The 15,659-nt window shown below is 47.9% G+C and overlaps 1 protein-coding gene across 2 annotated transcripts in view; it reads left to right on the plus strand.

Annotated features, from left to right (window-relative positions):
- Nucleotides 1-15,659, plus strand: part of SALL2 (spalt like transcription factor 2) — a 633,863-nt gene that overhangs the window by 417,405 nt on the left and 200,799 nt on the right. Inside the window, exon 1 of one of the 2 annotated variants that reach the window (XM_069633884.1) lies at nt 6,517-6,724. The exons of the other annotated variant lie outside the window; for it this stretch is intronic. Coding sequence (XP_069489985.1) covers nt 6,652-6,724 — 73 coding nt within the window. The 5' untranslated portion in view covers nt 6,517-6,651. Of the gene's footprint in view, nt 1-6,516; nt 6,725-15,659 lie in introns of those variants that run through there. 2 annotated transcript variants of the gene reach the window in all.

Below are 15,659 nucleotides of genomic sequence, written 5' to 3' on the forward strand. Positions count from 1 at the left end.
TCTGGATAAGTTGCAGAGGGTGGAGAGTAGAGGCAGGTAGATTCATAAAGAGGCTGTTACAATAGTCCAACCTAGAGAGAACCAGAGCTTGGGAGATGGTGAGCTTCTGAGGGAAGGAGAGGAAAGGCAGAGTACCTCTGAAGGGGTGCAGTAGGAAGTTTGACTTTTTAGAGACCTCAGAGCTATGGGCGGAGAAGGAAAGTGTGGAGTCAAAGATGACCCTGAGGTTCTTAGCCTCACAGGTAGGGGTAGGAGGAGGGCCAAGGGAGGCCAGCCAGATGGTGAGGGAGAAGGATGGAGATGGTGTGCCGATAAGGAGGATCTCTGTCTTGCTGGCATTCAGACAAAGATCATTGGCGGCACACCAATCTTGAATGGCAGTTATGCAGTCAGAGATGAGAGAGGGAGAGGAGGTGGTTGAGGGCAGCCGGAAAAAGAGTTGAGTGTCATTAGCGTAGCACTGGAAATTTTAGCAGAAAATGGCAATGCAGTGGGCGAGAGTTGCCAGGTATTGGTTGAAGAGCCAGGGTGAGAGGTTAGACCCCTGGGGAACCCACAAGTAGAGAGGAAGATAGATGCTAGGAGGGACCCCAGTTGGACCTAGGAGGGTCGATCAGAGAGGAAAGAGGTCAGCCAATCCAGAGCCTGATCAGTGATGGCCAGGTTATCACGGAGACAGTTGAGCAGGATGGTCTGGTTGACCGGGTCGAAGGCAGAAGAGAGATCAAGAAGGATGAGGACAGAGGGAATGTTGGAGTCCAGGTTGGAGAGCAGATCTTCACGGATATTCAGGAGAGCAGTTTCTGTGCTTCTGGCCGCTCTGAAGCCAGACTGGTGGTCATGGAGACAGCCAACACAGTCTTAATGAAGGTTAAGATGAGAGATGGCCAGCTTTTCCAGGAGTTTGCCCAGAAAGGGGGTAATGGAAATTGGGTGATGGTTAGCCGGACAGGAAGGATCAGCTGTGGGTTTCTTGTGAAGAGGATGCTCAAGGGAGTGCTTCAGAGAGGAGGGGAAAGATCCTGAGGCAAAGGAGTGGTTGCAAAAATCGGCAAGGGTTGGAGCGAGGGTGTCAATGTGGTCCTGGATGGATGAACCTGTTTTGACGAGGCTTTCATAGATCGGACTTGTCTAGCGACCTTGTCAGGGGAGAAAATAGGAAAGGAAGAGAAGGACGGTGGGGGGGTGGTTAAAGGGGGGGTCTGTAAGCACAGACGGAGAGGGAATGGGGGCCAGGGGAGGAGAGGGTGGACAGAATGTCCTGGGATTTTGAAGTAAAGTGCGAGGCAAGGGCATTGCAGAGAGCCTGGGAGGCAAGAGGAGGGGTGGAGACTGCCACAGGGTTGGCAAGCTCCTTGCAGATTTTAAAGAGTTCGGCCGAGTTGTTGGATGCCGCAGAGACACAGGCTTCAATGTGGGCTCTCTTCTTAGTGCGGACAGAGTCAGTATTGCCTTTGGAGCAGGCGACAGGCCAGTTTGTCAGAGGAAGATCAAGAAGTCCTCCATTTCCTCTCTGCTGCCCTACACCTACGTTTAAGTGTAGCTAGGTCGGAGTCATGCCAGGAATTGCACTTGGCTTTGGACTTCAAGCGGATCCTCATGACAGGGGTAAGAGCATCAAGAGTATCAGAGATAGAAGAGTAGAGATGGGACTGGATTTTGTTGGGGTGTGAGTCAGCCAGAGGAGGAGGAGGGGGAGAGAAAGTGGCAGTGAAAGCCTCAGCTGACACACGCTTCATATGTCGGATGTCCGAGAACATAAGTGGCAGTGTTGGGGTGGGGTTGGCTTGGGGGGAAGAGAGTGAGAGATGGCAGTAGAGAAGGCAGTGGTCACTCCAGGAGAGAGGAGTGGTCAGAGGGATAGAGAGGGGGAGGCCAGGGGAGATCAAGACATCAAGTGTGTGTCCTGCAGAGTGTGTCGGGCCGATATGCCAGAATGTGCCAAGTGTAGCGTTGTCGTGTTCCTTCTCCAGGGCTGGTGTCAGTGGTCGTCGCCTAGTGGTTGTGAGGCACACAGCAAGAGCAACTTTAAACAGGCTGGACTCAGATGGTGCAGAAGGCCTCCCGAGCGTGCTGTGGTATTCATCCAATGCTTGGTTCCCTGTGGTGCGAGCCTCAAGTGTGGGTTCTCTCCCCTGAATGAGGTGGACCGCACCGCCGCCCGCCCGCAAGCTGGAGTGTATGGCAATCCGCTTTATCTGTGGTGAAGCAGGAGATTACGGGGCCCGGTTGTGCAGATTAAAGATGCGGGGTGAGGGGCCGCGAGTCTAACCCCATCCCGGGCAGACAGCTGCAGGGAGGGGGCCCACATCTGGTCTGTGCTGTCCCGGCTCCGCAGGGGACGCCCAAGAGTCAGGGTGGTTATGGCCCAGGAGGGGGGAGTCTCACCTTGTATGTAGGTGGCGTGCTGTGTCTTTGGGGCCTTCAAGAGGCCAGGATGTTCTGCTGGTGGGCTGTTGTCACTCCCCGGGGTTCCATGAGTGCCAGAGCAAGCCTGCAGCGCAGTGGATGGTGCTGCTTCCTCCAGGAGGGGCGGCCTTTCTCTGGCCACTGTCTATGAGTGTGAGCAGATTCACCAAGTATGCATCCAGCACACGTTTGCCCCTCGGCTCGTATCGAGCGTTGTCTGGGATCCGTTGTAGGTGGCCTCACAGTGGTCCCTCGGCTCCTGCTCAAAACGCGTCCCATAAAGAAAAGGCGCAGGCCTTATGTGTGGCTCACTGGGGGTACCAGGCAGGCTCGCCGGACTTCGACTGTGCGCTTATAAGGTGTCAACCGCCGGGGCGGCACTCCTCAAGGGCCGTGGAGCTGGGGCGGGCGCGCGCAGGTCCACCAGACAAGGCCCCCAGCAATAGGGGATGTGAAGTACCCATATGTAGGGGTCAACCCAATGGTCGGTGGTCGCCCAGCGGGCAACTCAATGCTCTGCCGGGGATCTAGCTCCGTACTCCCTGCTCAGTCTGGAGCCGGCAGGTCTGAGCAAGTGTGTGCTGTATTGTTCTGGGGCACTTCTAGTGTGGGCCATTATACTCAGCGCTGGCGTCTATGTCAGCATGCCCCAGGCTTTTCAGGGCTGCTGCGGCAGCCGCCTCAGGACCCTTCAGCTTCCTCCCTGTCCCGGACTTTGCAGCCGGGCTGTAGCACTTGTGTCCTGCGGGCTCTTGTCTACTCTCGAGCCGCCGTCTCGTTATGGTGAATCCGGCAGATTATCTGCAGAGGTCCGGGCCCAGCGCAGTCCCGGTGTTGGGTTGGGGGTGGGGCTAGCTACTTGGGCGACACCCCGAGCCGGGGTTTGTCTCGAATTGAGTAAGGCGCGCGTGTCTGTCTTTCCTCCCCCGTCGCAGCTCTTTCACAGGAAGATGTTCAATTCTCAGGGCTCCTCCAGATCTGGGTGTCGGACTGGTGCACCCGACTAGCTTCAGCAGTCTTGTTAAGCTTTTTGAGCGCTATGTGTGCATCAGAACAGCCACCTTATCGCCTCACTCTCAGCCGTAGCGCGGACCTGAAGAGCTAGGCAGCCAATTTCCTTGACTGCTCAACAGTGCCCCCTGGCTGTATTGTATTTCTTGCCACAGTGTTTGAGTGGTGTTCTCGGGACGTGCATGGGTTCTTTTGCCAGGTTCTTTTTAGGTCTCTGGCTTCTTGCTTGATAGAGAGGAGGGAGCTCTTGAACCATGGTTTATGGTTGTGGCCGCTTGGGTTTTTGTGACTTGAGGGAGTCCATTTTGTGGAGTGCCTGTGTGATGGGTATCACTGGTCAGGCTCTGGCGTGGCTGACTTCTTTCCTCTCCGACCGACCCTCCCAGGTCCAACTTGGGTCCTTCCTCTCCAACATCTTTTTCTCTACCTGTGGTGTCCCCAGGGATCTAACCTCTCTTCCTGGCTGTTCAACCAATACCTGGCACCCCTTGCCCACCGCATCACAGCTCTCTGTCCCAACTTTCAGTGCTATGCGGATGATACCCAGCTCATTTTCAGGCTACCCTCGGCCTCTTCCTTCTCCTCTCCTTCCCTCATCTCTGACTGTCTGTCTGCCATCCAGGATTGGTGTGCCGCCGACAACCTCTACCTTAATGGCAGTAAGACTGAGATTCTACTCATCGGCACACCCACTCCCTCCTTCCATGCAGCTCTCTGGCCGGCCTCTCTTGGCCATCCTCCCTCTCCCACCTGCAAGGCAAAAAACCTCAGGGTCATCTTCGATTCTGCACTCTCCTTCTCCCCTCACATCTCTGACGTCTCTAAGAGGTCACACTACCAGCTGCACCTCCTTAGAGGTATTCTTCCTTTCCTATCCTTCCCCGAGAAGCTCACTGTCTCCAGAGCCCTGGTCCTCTCCAATCTGGACTACTGTAACAGCCTCTATCTAAATCTTCCTGCCTCCACTCTCCACACTCTGCAACTTATCCAGAACAGGACTGCGAGACTTGTCCTTGGCCTCAAGCAGAGGGATTGTATCTCTCCAGGACTGAAATCTCTGCACTGGCTCCCAGTGGCTGCGAGGATTAAATTCAAAATCCTCTGCATTGTACACAAGGCCTTCTGGGGTTTGGGGCCGCAATACCTTCAACTCTCTCTTCCTAAATATCTTCCTTCTCGAGCTCTTCGCTCATCTGCCTCCAACTCACTCAGGGTCAGTCGCTTCTCCAAGCAACGGGTTGGTGGCAGATCAGTCTCTTCGGCAGGGGCCTCTCTCTGGAACAGCCTTCCTGCCTCCTTGAAACTCGAGGAGAACCATCTCCGGTTCCGGAAACACCTCAAAACCTTCCTCTTTGCTTCTGCTTTCTCTCCTCCCCTCCCTTGCTGAATTCCTGACTGTAATTGCACTGGTTACCTGGCCACCCCTTCTCTAATCTCTGGCCCAGGCCCCGTCAACTACCCACCTGCACTGCCTCCCTGGCACCCTCTGCACTTGGGGACCGTTTTCTGTATCCCTTCAGTCCCCTTTCCAGCACTTTGTCTGCACTTCCTTGCACTTGCCACCAGCTGGCTGTTTTATGTGTTTTATTTACCTTATTTATTCCACTTCCCATGTAATGCACCCTTCCCCCTCCACTTTTCCTTTCCCCCCTTCCCATGCACTTGCGCGATCTGAATGACACCTGGCCTAGTAGGATGGTTGTCTGTCCTCCCTTTGTCCCCCCCCCCCTGCCTTGTCGCGCCTTGAAACACTTGTGTATAGGCGCGTTATAAATGCCATATCATATCATGGTGTTATAAATGATGAGGAGAGTGGAGAGGTGTGCTTTGCATATGGGTAGATGAGGGTTAGTATGAGTGGTGCTACAGAATATATATATATATATATACATATATATATATATATATATCTCAAAACAACAACAAAAAAACACTGAAGGCAGGCACGCGAACCGCACTCTTGGTCGCGGAATACCACTCAAAGTGAAAAACACGCCCAAGTGTTGAAAATGGCTTGTAACGTGTTTATTAATCAAACACAGCATACAGGGATACACCGGAAAAGGTTACGCATTTCATTTCAATTAAGGTTATATATTACACTGATGATCCCTAATAAGAGTGAAACCAGGTATGTAGTTGTCTGCAGTCTTGAGACATGTCTTGGGTTGATTAAGCTATGTACACAGTAGCACTGCCCCCTAAAGTAAAGGCAATTTTCTGGAGCAAGCGCTTGCTTTTGAGCTAATTTGCATACCCACAATGTCTTGCTGATGTGGCTCTGAACTGGAGATGTATTTCCAGCAATGGTTACTAGGTGGCGTTGTGGAATGTGTGATTTGGCTGAAATGGAATATTACACTATTCAAACTTGGCTCAAATTGATTATTCTAAATATAAATGTGAGTATACTCCGCTTGTGTAGGATGGCTGCTCACTTCTAGCCCAAAAACACTACTATCAATTAGAGGTTTCTACGTACTCCTCCTTAAATTTCCGATACAACTCAAGTAATATGGCAATTACAATTCACCTGCTGTCTTCCACAAAATCTTCCTCTGGTACCTTCTAAAATGTCGATGTTTCTAGCTACGTGTCGGGCATAAGATAGTTAGTTCTGTGTGTTCATGCATCTTTCACACTGTGAGCAGCCCGTTGTCCACTGGTTGCAGCGATTCAGCCATAACTCGCGCCAAAACAAGTCTAATAAAAATAGGATCAATTAGTTGCTTGATAGTAACTTACTGTGCTATGAAGCAACGGCACTATCGCAACAAGCACTACATAAAAATAATTATTTTTCGCATTAATATTGCTTTTATTATGCTGTGCACAGTGTGCAGGTGCTCTCGGTAGGGAACTTTTGGTGAAACAAATGTATTCTCCCTAGCGCATAGACGACGCGATAGGCGCTACAGCGGGAATCTCTCACACGTTTGCTAGGCCAGGCCTGACCAGCCCGCTGCCCAGTCCTGGGCAAGGTCAGCGGGGGAAGGGTTAACAGCCTCCCTCCCCCTGCTAGTGAGGGCCCAAGAGGGTGGGGTGGAGGTGGGGGATTAGCTGCCCTCTCTGGGTGCACAATAGGGCCTGGAGGAGGCTGCCGGGAGGGGAGGGGATCCTCTTTCAGCGCCTCCTGCAGCAGAGTCCGGAGGACACTCACCGGGTCCCACCGCCTCAGGCAGCACCCACGGCAGCTGGGGGGCACGGAGAGCAGAGAGCCACGGGAGGGAGATGTCCCGGAGGAAGCAGCGCAAGCCCCAGCAGGTCATCTCGGACTGCGAGACCTCCACCGGATCGGAGAATGGTAAAGGGACCATTAAAGTGTGGGAGTGTGTTGGGGTGCTGGGAGTCACACGAGGGGGCGCGGGTGAGGGGTTGCTAATGGGAAGAAGTTCGAAGCGAGAGGAAGACCCCCAAAAGAGGGATACCGGAGGGCAAGAGGGATGGGGCTTCTGTACAGAGTTGCGGTAATGAAAGGAAGAGAAATGGCCTGTTACAAATTAAAACATGCGGTTTGGGGGGTCAAAATATAGAAGTGGTCCGCTAGATCAGGCGTGAGTGGGGGAGGGGTTTTGGGGACGTATGTTAGGGTCAGGGGAATGTACGATGAAGGAAAGGGAAACAGAAGTGATGGAGAGTGAAGGAGACAGATGTGGAGAGGATGGGTTCGGAGAGCACGTGCAGGAGCGAGAGACGACCGAGTGAGATGCAAGTTTGGCAATGAAAGACACTGAGGGAAAGTGACAGAGGTTGACAGTGAGACCAGGACCAAAGAGACACGGGTGGCCATCGGGGGCAGGTGAATAACGAGAGGGCAGACGGGCAATGGAAGAGGAAAGAAAACAGAGTGACTCAGAGAAGTAGACGGGGGTAAGTGGACACTGAGAGTGGCAGGAAAAGGAGCGTGGCCAGAGGGAGGCAGAGAGTGACAAACGGAAGGGGGCGGGGGGACACAGGGGGACAATGACTGAGCCAGCCGGGACAGAGCCAAGGATAATTATGTCGTATTTATATGGCAATAAATTTACATCGGCAGGATGAAAACCTGAGTTAGATTTGCAGGGATGCGAACCTGAGACGTACAAATCATACACAGATCGCAGAAGTGAGCACTCAACCCGCTGAGCTATCTTGCTGGCGTAGATAAATACAAATGGGGGACACTGAGAGGAGGGTAAGGGGGGATTCACAGAGAAAGAGCCAGGGTGGGTCACTGAGAGGAAAAAGGCAGGGGGGACACTAAGCGAAGGAGCCACGTAAGGACACTGCGGTGAAGAGCCATGGAGGGACGAAGAGTCAGAGGTGCACACTGCTACTCACAGGCTGTTTAGACAAACATGAAGCCCTGTGAAAAAGAACTGGATGGAAAGAGACATTTGCACAAAAAGGGGGCTCAATATTACGGAAAATGGATGCCAACGCGTACGCGTGAGATCGCCTGTGGCGGTGAGGGCGGTGTAGAGCGGCAATTAGCAAGAGAGGCGGATATGGTGGAGGTAGATCCCAGACGACTAAAGAACTGGATTATATGGATGTATGGGTAGTTTGATGTGGGGTGATTATATAAACATGGAGAGAGGCATAGTGTTCTGATGAGAGCTGAAAAGGCGGAGGGGAGATGTCTCCACTCGAGTTGTCAGTGGGTGTAAGGGAATGGGTTCGAGTAAGTCGGGGCCCTGGTGGGGTGGGGGGTGAGGAGCGCGGGGGTGCACAGCCTCGGACTGGCCTGTAGGGTAATAGGCCCATGGCCGAACCAAAAACCAAAATGCTTGCGTGTTTTGGTCAATGTGGGGCAGTATTAACTATACAGCTAATAGTTTTGACCAGGGTTGCCGAATACATATTTTTTAATGCACAATTTGCATCACGTGTTATCAAAAAACTCCCCCTTGGGTGCTATTCAAACAATGTCACAAAAGGAATAAATTGCCATTTACAACGGCGGTATTTTTTCCTTTAAGTGCCATAAACAATTGTATGGCCCAGTCCGACCCGTGTAGAGAGGCCTGAGAGGGAAACGTGAATGAGAGACAACGCAGGGAACGGCGAAGACGGACCAGAAAGCACGACACACACCTGGAGAGACTCGCAGAACTGCGGGGGTGGGGATGGGGGAGGGCTTTGAGAGAAAATGACGGACATCGGAAGCTGCTAAAGAGTGGAAGAGAAGTACAGTGGGAGTGGGGGGGGGGGGCGTGCGAGCCATCAAGTCTGTTTGTTTAAAGTTCAGCAGATGTTGGCCTGCCTGGAGGAGGGTGGGGGAGGGGCGGCGAGTCCGCGAGGTCTCTGACCCGTGAGATAAAGAGATGTGATATGACCCCTCCCTGGCCAAGCTGGGTGTGCCCTTTAGGTAGAGGGTGGGGGGGTAGGTAGAGCTAGGCCCTTCTCTTGGGAAGGAGCGGTCAGGCGATGTTTTGGAGTGGTCACATATTAGTACCACAACATGCCAAATAGAGGGTGGGAGGGGGGCTCCACGTCCTCACATTGCGAGGTAGGAAGGCCTCTTCCCACTCCACATAGCCCCTGGGGGCGTTTACAAGCTGACACGTCTCTGCGGCATTCAGCACCTCGGGCGCCATTAATCCCCAGAAAGGCATTAGCTTCCCGGGAGACCCCCTCCCACCTTTACTATCGGAACTAGGTAGTATCGAGATTGGGGGACGATGTGCTGCATTCCATTATTACACTCGTGGAGGCAGACATGGGCGAGAAGTGTTTTTCTGGGTAGCAACGAGCTGGAGACCATTCAGGCTCATCGAGCGAGAGGAGCACCTGCCATGGTGGGGTACGGGCAGGAGGGAGGGGGTCTTCCACTGTGCTGGAATTCTACTGTTCTGTTCTGTGTTTCTAGTTTTCCTGAACCTAAAAGGGTCACCGTCACCCTGATTGGGAAGGACTCTGGTGAGCCCAAATGCCCTTCAAAATGGGCGAGAAAAGCCGACAACCCAAAATATCGAAGTGATTGATACCTGTAGTTTCCTGCTTCACTCAAGCTCAAAGCTTCACCATGTTCCCTACTGGCCTGCCCCCGCTCCCACAAACCCCATCGCCACGCACAATACAAACCCCCAAACACATGCACCTGCTATTTAAGGGAATGCTCAGTGCAGTGGACTGAAGTGCAAGGTTCAACTTCTTCCTAAACTGTTATTTTAAAACAAAACCACTCTGAAACGGTTTCTTTTGAAAATGAAAGTATAGGAACAGTAAACTTAATTAAAAAAAAAGTAGAGGAGCACCGCCCTCAGCCGCTCCTGTCCACTTAGACAACTGGCTCCAGTGCTCCAACCACAAGGCTGTCAGGACTATTCTGCACTGATGATCCCTAATAAGGTTGAAACTAGGTATATAGTTGGCTTGTCAGCCATGCAAAATGTCTGTCTTGGGTTGATTAAGCTATACATTAACTAGCACTGCCCTCTAAGGCAAAGACAATTTGCTGGTGAAAAAGTTTTGCATTTGGGCTAATTTGCATAACCACAATGCCTTGCTGATGTGGCTCAGAACTGGAGGTGAACTTTCAGCAATGAAAGGGAGGATAGCTCTGGGGCAACGTGCGGGTCTTCGAAACAAGATCATGCTGAGCAACGCAGGTTTCAATCCCTGATCTGCGCTTGAAACAAAGCGTGTTATAAATAACTTGCACAATCTGAATGTACAAGGCCTAGTAGGATAATTCCACCCTCAACTCCCCTTGCCTTGTTGCGCCTTGAGACAGACACGTGTATAGGCGCATACTAAATGACCTATAAAAAACACAAAACATGGCTAGGTAGCATTGCAGAATGTCCGACTTGGCTCAAATGGACTATCTACTTTCACATTTCAGGTGAAAGATTTTTTTCATGCTTTTTTTAAACCAACCATAACTTTGTTAATGTTTGAAAGATATTGATTCATATGATATATGTATCAGTCTGTCAACTGCATTTAGTCTTGGTGGGAACTGCACAGTGCATTATTGGCCATGATGCCCTGTATACAGTACCCGGACCGCATTGCCTGCAGTCATGTGCTAGCACACGGGTTAGGATGAAATGAAATGTCCGAATAAAAATTACAGACCCCACCAAAAAACGTAAAACACACACCACGAAAAAGGTCTAACTACCAAAAGTTTGAACTTTTCGTGGCATGTGTTAAGTTGTTTTGGTAGGGTCGGCATGAAAAAAAATGGAAAAAAGGCTGTGGGGAACTGCGGGGTGTCCCCTGCAACACCCCACTCACTTCAGTGAGCAGGGGTTGCAGGAGATCCCCCGCCAGAACCAAAAAAAAAAAACAGGCTGCTGGGGACTCCCCCGCAACATTCCACTCACTATACTACACAGTATAGTGAGCAGGAGTTGCGGGGGACACCCCTGCATGTTTGCATGAGAAATGTACGAAAATTTTGTATTCGTGCAGTTCCCATGCAAACATTTCCGTTGCGGGAAAATCAGCTGCATTCATTTCACACAGATCCCTAGCCCACAGTGTCAAAGTATGTTACTGCTTGCAGATGGATAACTCACTAGTTAAGCCCTGGACTATGTCACGAGGGGCCGCTTCAGGCAGACTCAGCCTTTTATCTTTCTGAGGTCCATAAATTGAGTACCATTAAAATGGAATAATAACCTACAACTCCATATATTATTATTATGGCTGGATGTGGTGCTCACAGGGCATGCAGTGGGCCCATATTTAATGCCATCTGTGATGTCATGAGCATTCAAATGCAAAGGATTGAAAAATGGTTCCTTCGGTATCAATAGCTGGTCAATTTCATTGTTTTTTTAGGGTTTGCATTTTAACAATGGCATCCCTTCATGTGAAGTTTTTTTTCAGGAAATTTGTATTTATTTAGTTTTTACTAATGTTGGTTAGTACTAGATTTTAGCAAATCATACCGTCCTTTAACCAAACTTTTTTATTACCCTATACATGTATGTAAATATATTTATGGCACATATGATATGGATACATATATTTATGAAGCCTCTGAAATTCTTCTCTGCAATTGGTCAATTCATGGTCAGCTGCCATGACATTGTTACTTTCTATGCCCCACTGTTCAACACTATCACCACCAGTGCAGCTGAGCCAATGGTAATCCTGGAGCAATGACACCAATGTGCACCATCATGCTATTATATGTTACTCAGCACATACACTGTGCCAGTCACCACCCTAGTGGTGCTAGAGTCCTAAGTATGGTTTATTCATTCTAGACAGTAACTACATTAAATACATATTTATTCAACTGTAGCTTACATTACATTTATGAATGCAAGCAGAAATAAGTTAAAACAATGTGGAATGCTTTGTCCTAGTATGAAAAAAGTTAAAGCCTTCAAAATACTCTACATAGTTACGTGTGGAAAAGTGCAAAAAAGACACTGTATTCCAAAGACAGATGGAGTTGCTTCACAATCAAGCAAAATCAGATTTAAACCCGAAAAGGAACCTCTGTTTTCACACCATTATGTTTTCAAACATTATGAAAAATGTTTCCCACCCAACTCTAGTTAAAAATATTCTTTTCACCATATGATGAAAATAGGGCATCAGGTAATATTGTCCCCATATATAATGTCACCATACACATAGTCGCCGGGAAACGGCATAGGCAACATTATTTATATATGGGGACAATATACTGGGTAAATGGGAGTGGGGGTGTCCCCCGCAGATTCCATATGACAATGTCACCACACAAAAAGCGGCGCCATGCTTGCATGGCAACATTTTTGCAAGGACATTATCACATGGAACCGAAATGTGAATAGAAACCTAGGTACTTTGAATTGCATCAGATTACTCCCTGTTTTCCCAATTACTCCATCAACCCTCATTGGTTGGCCATAAGCCGTCTGTAATTCACCTTGTAGCCTGCTCACTGTCATGGAACATTTGAGGGAGTGTGAACACACCACTATCTTCGTCTGAGCGTCTAATGAATAGCTCTTGTCTTTGACTTCTGAGTCACACGTGAAGAGACCATGAATTTGTCCTTGTCAGCCTCTTATTTACTGCTATTTGATTCAATTATGCAGGGTGCTGTTGCTCCTCTTGGCCTCTAGAGACTTACTCACTTTGCCATACATAGACGTCATACACGTTTAATTGTCCAATACTTTGCCTGTTGCATATGTTTTCTTCTTCCTTAATCTAAGAGGAATGTCTAAGATTCAGGGCTTATCCGTATAATTTCCCTTGTACCTTGAAATTATTCCTTATAATAGTATCCTTGATCATAGGCCATCCTACATTCATCATCATTTTGCACATGAGCTGCATTTACAGAGCCTCCTGATTCTACAGCCTTGGTTGGCTCGGAGTAGCCTGGTTGAATTCGACATGAGCCAGCGTCCATTTTTCTATCATGGCCGTCCTTGCCACATTATATATTCCTCTATAGCAAGCCTCTATATGTCTCAGCTATCTTGTGTTACTGAATATTTACAGTTATTAACCAGTAAGTTACTTAATTCTTCTTTAAATCAATGATTACTTTAGCTTTAGGTACATATTTCTCTTGGTGCTTTAGTTACATCGTCACTATTATGTATTTTCCTATCATTTCAGCATAGGTTAATATATTTTCTTTATGACACCACTCTGCCCTCATCAGATTTCATTTAACGCTCCATGATGTCCATAGGTGCATGCTGACACCCTTCCAGGTGGCATCCTTGCACACTTTCAGTGCAAGGGTGCATTCTATATGGCTGTCTGAGTGCATAACGTCTCTCATACACTCCATGTGGTAGTGGGATTACACAAGAGGTCCCAGCCATAGCCCTTCGTCTGCTGTTCTAACATGCCGGTGGTGAGGGGATCGGAACTAGTGAGAAAGCTTTCACCTGCACCTCTACATTCCCCCCTCTGGTCAAATCTTCAACCAAATTCTCTTCTTCAGCCTCCTTCATCTTTTCTTCGAACTGTCATTTCTTTGGGATCCATATCTTTTCCACCCCCCTCAGGTGACCTGCATTCTTTATATGTTCATTCACACTCTAAGTCATGTGGCAGCAATCTCCAGATGGTGGACGGAATATCCAATGTCCTACATATTTATTATGATCCTTGGGGTAGTAGAACTTTGTTCCTGGAGGTACAAGAGTACGTTTCTTTATATTTTCACGGGTACTTGCTTAATTCTGCATTTGCTCTCCAGTTTCAGTATCTAAATCAACAATTATCTTCATTCCAATAGCTTTCTTGGCTGTCTTTTGACATTGTCCCAAGATGATCCATATAAGACAAAATCCTAGCAATACAAACACTTAGATTTCTCTAAGTAGCTTGAGGGCATTCGCCAGCCAGGTTAGAACTGACGAAAACAGAGAGGTAAACCAATCATCCTCCTCAGTCTCATCTATTTCATCCATCTTCATGTGCAGGGTTGACAACATCGCTATTGCTTCTGTCAGAGTCCCATTGGCTTCATCATGAGCAGGTGTAAATGTACAGGAAGAAGGCCCAATCTTGGCACACCTGCCTCCTTCCATTGCTGCGATTTAAGTCCAAGACATACCTGTTCTGGAGGGCCGTAAGCCTGATTGTACTAATTTCTTCTCTGATTGCATTAAATCATTTTATTGTTGTATTGATCGTCTGATGCAGCTCCCATCTGGTGATCTGCAACCACTTGCCATTCACTGCAGTCGTAATTCCTGCTATGAAGATAGATGTAAATATCACTGCTGATCTGCTGAAGAGCTTATGCTCCCCTGGAGTATCAATATATGCTTCTACTGATTTTGCTGAGAAGTCATTCTCTTTTTTTGTAAGTGTCTGCTGAATGATTTTCTCTTACTCAGGTGTGCATCCATCTTCGGTAAAATGTGTAATCTGCATGTCACTTTGTGGTACTACCAAAGCTGGCATACTTATCAGTACCAATGAACACACTCCTCCCCATTTTGGTGGTAATTTCATATATTCTCTTGCTCCACAGACCCAAAAGTGGTCCATCAGGACTGCTGTTCCTTCCTTCATGCCTAGGATGTCAAAAACTCAGCCACACTTGAGATTTTCTCCAACTTTGATTGCGCCATTATTACTGAAACATAATTATGCATTATTCAGGGGTAGTATCTGCAAGGGTCCCCCCTCATCGTCGACCCATGTTAACAATCTTGCAGTCTTAGACCATTGGTCTTTGCATTTTTTTTCTCTGCGTTCCTCACTACTTCTTCCCACTTTCCTGTTAATGCTAGTGTTTTACACATAACCAATCCATCAACCCATCCTTCAGGAGTGAACATTGCTCCTTTAATTTGTAGATTGACTCTTTCCCAGCATTCTCATCTTTCCTCCACATCCTCGTCTTCAAATTGGAGCATCTTATTTTCTTCTATCATGATTCCTGCTCCATTTATTCCCGGCTTTTCATATTTTATTATTCAATGCTTTGTCTCTTGGTTTTCTATTGACTTTATATCTTGTACATAATTGTTTTCTCTTTGACACGTCTTTTTATTCAGCCATACTATGGATGCTGTTCTGCCTTGGAATTGTCCTCTTGTCAGGCAAAGTGCAAGATGTGTCAGGCAATGTGCCGTTTTCACTGATACTTCTGTTGCTTAGAATATTTTAGATGTTCCCAAAGCATAAGGTATAAGGGAACACACATAACAGCTTTCATCTGATGTTCTTCTCAACTTATTCATGTGCTGATACCATAGATTATTCTTTAAATGAGCCAAATTGCCAAGATACATATTTATATTTTCATGGTTCTCCTCAAGATCCCTTTTAATTCGAGACCATAGATGTTTAGTTATATTATAGAAAAAGCTGTCTGTGCCTTTAGTGGGAACAATAGTAGTTGTTTCATTAACATATGACTACAGTTATTCTGTATGAAACACAATGTATGCCTCCATGCCTTGCCTATGGGCTTTATGTAACAGTTTTTTTTCCAGCGCCCTGATGCCTAAGGGCTTGTGTGTACGATACAAATGCAAAAATAAATAAACATCCTCCATATCTATATTGTCCTTTTTTATATCTCTAAACATCATCATAATAAGGAGGAAAACACAAATCATAATGCAAAATGATATCACAATTATTACTTCATTTAAAAAAATGTGAAACCTCTCCATTTCATATGTACTTTAGTAGCCAAATCTGTTATCTCCTTTTGGATCACACATTTATCAAAAACTGTAAGATAATTGCCACTATTATTCTAAAAATGATATGATTATTCTCTTGATTACTGAGAAGTGTCACTATATTCACGTATAGTC

The sequence above is a fragment of the Ambystoma mexicanum genome, chromosome 13 (assembly GCF_040938575.1).
Source record: "Ambystoma mexicanum isolate Mex_15411 chromosome 13, UKY_AmexF1_1, whole genome shotgun sequence".
In the NCBI taxonomy this organism is placed as follows: domain Eukaryota; kingdom Metazoa; phylum Chordata; class Amphibia; order Caudata; family Ambystomatidae; genus Ambystoma; species Ambystoma mexicanum.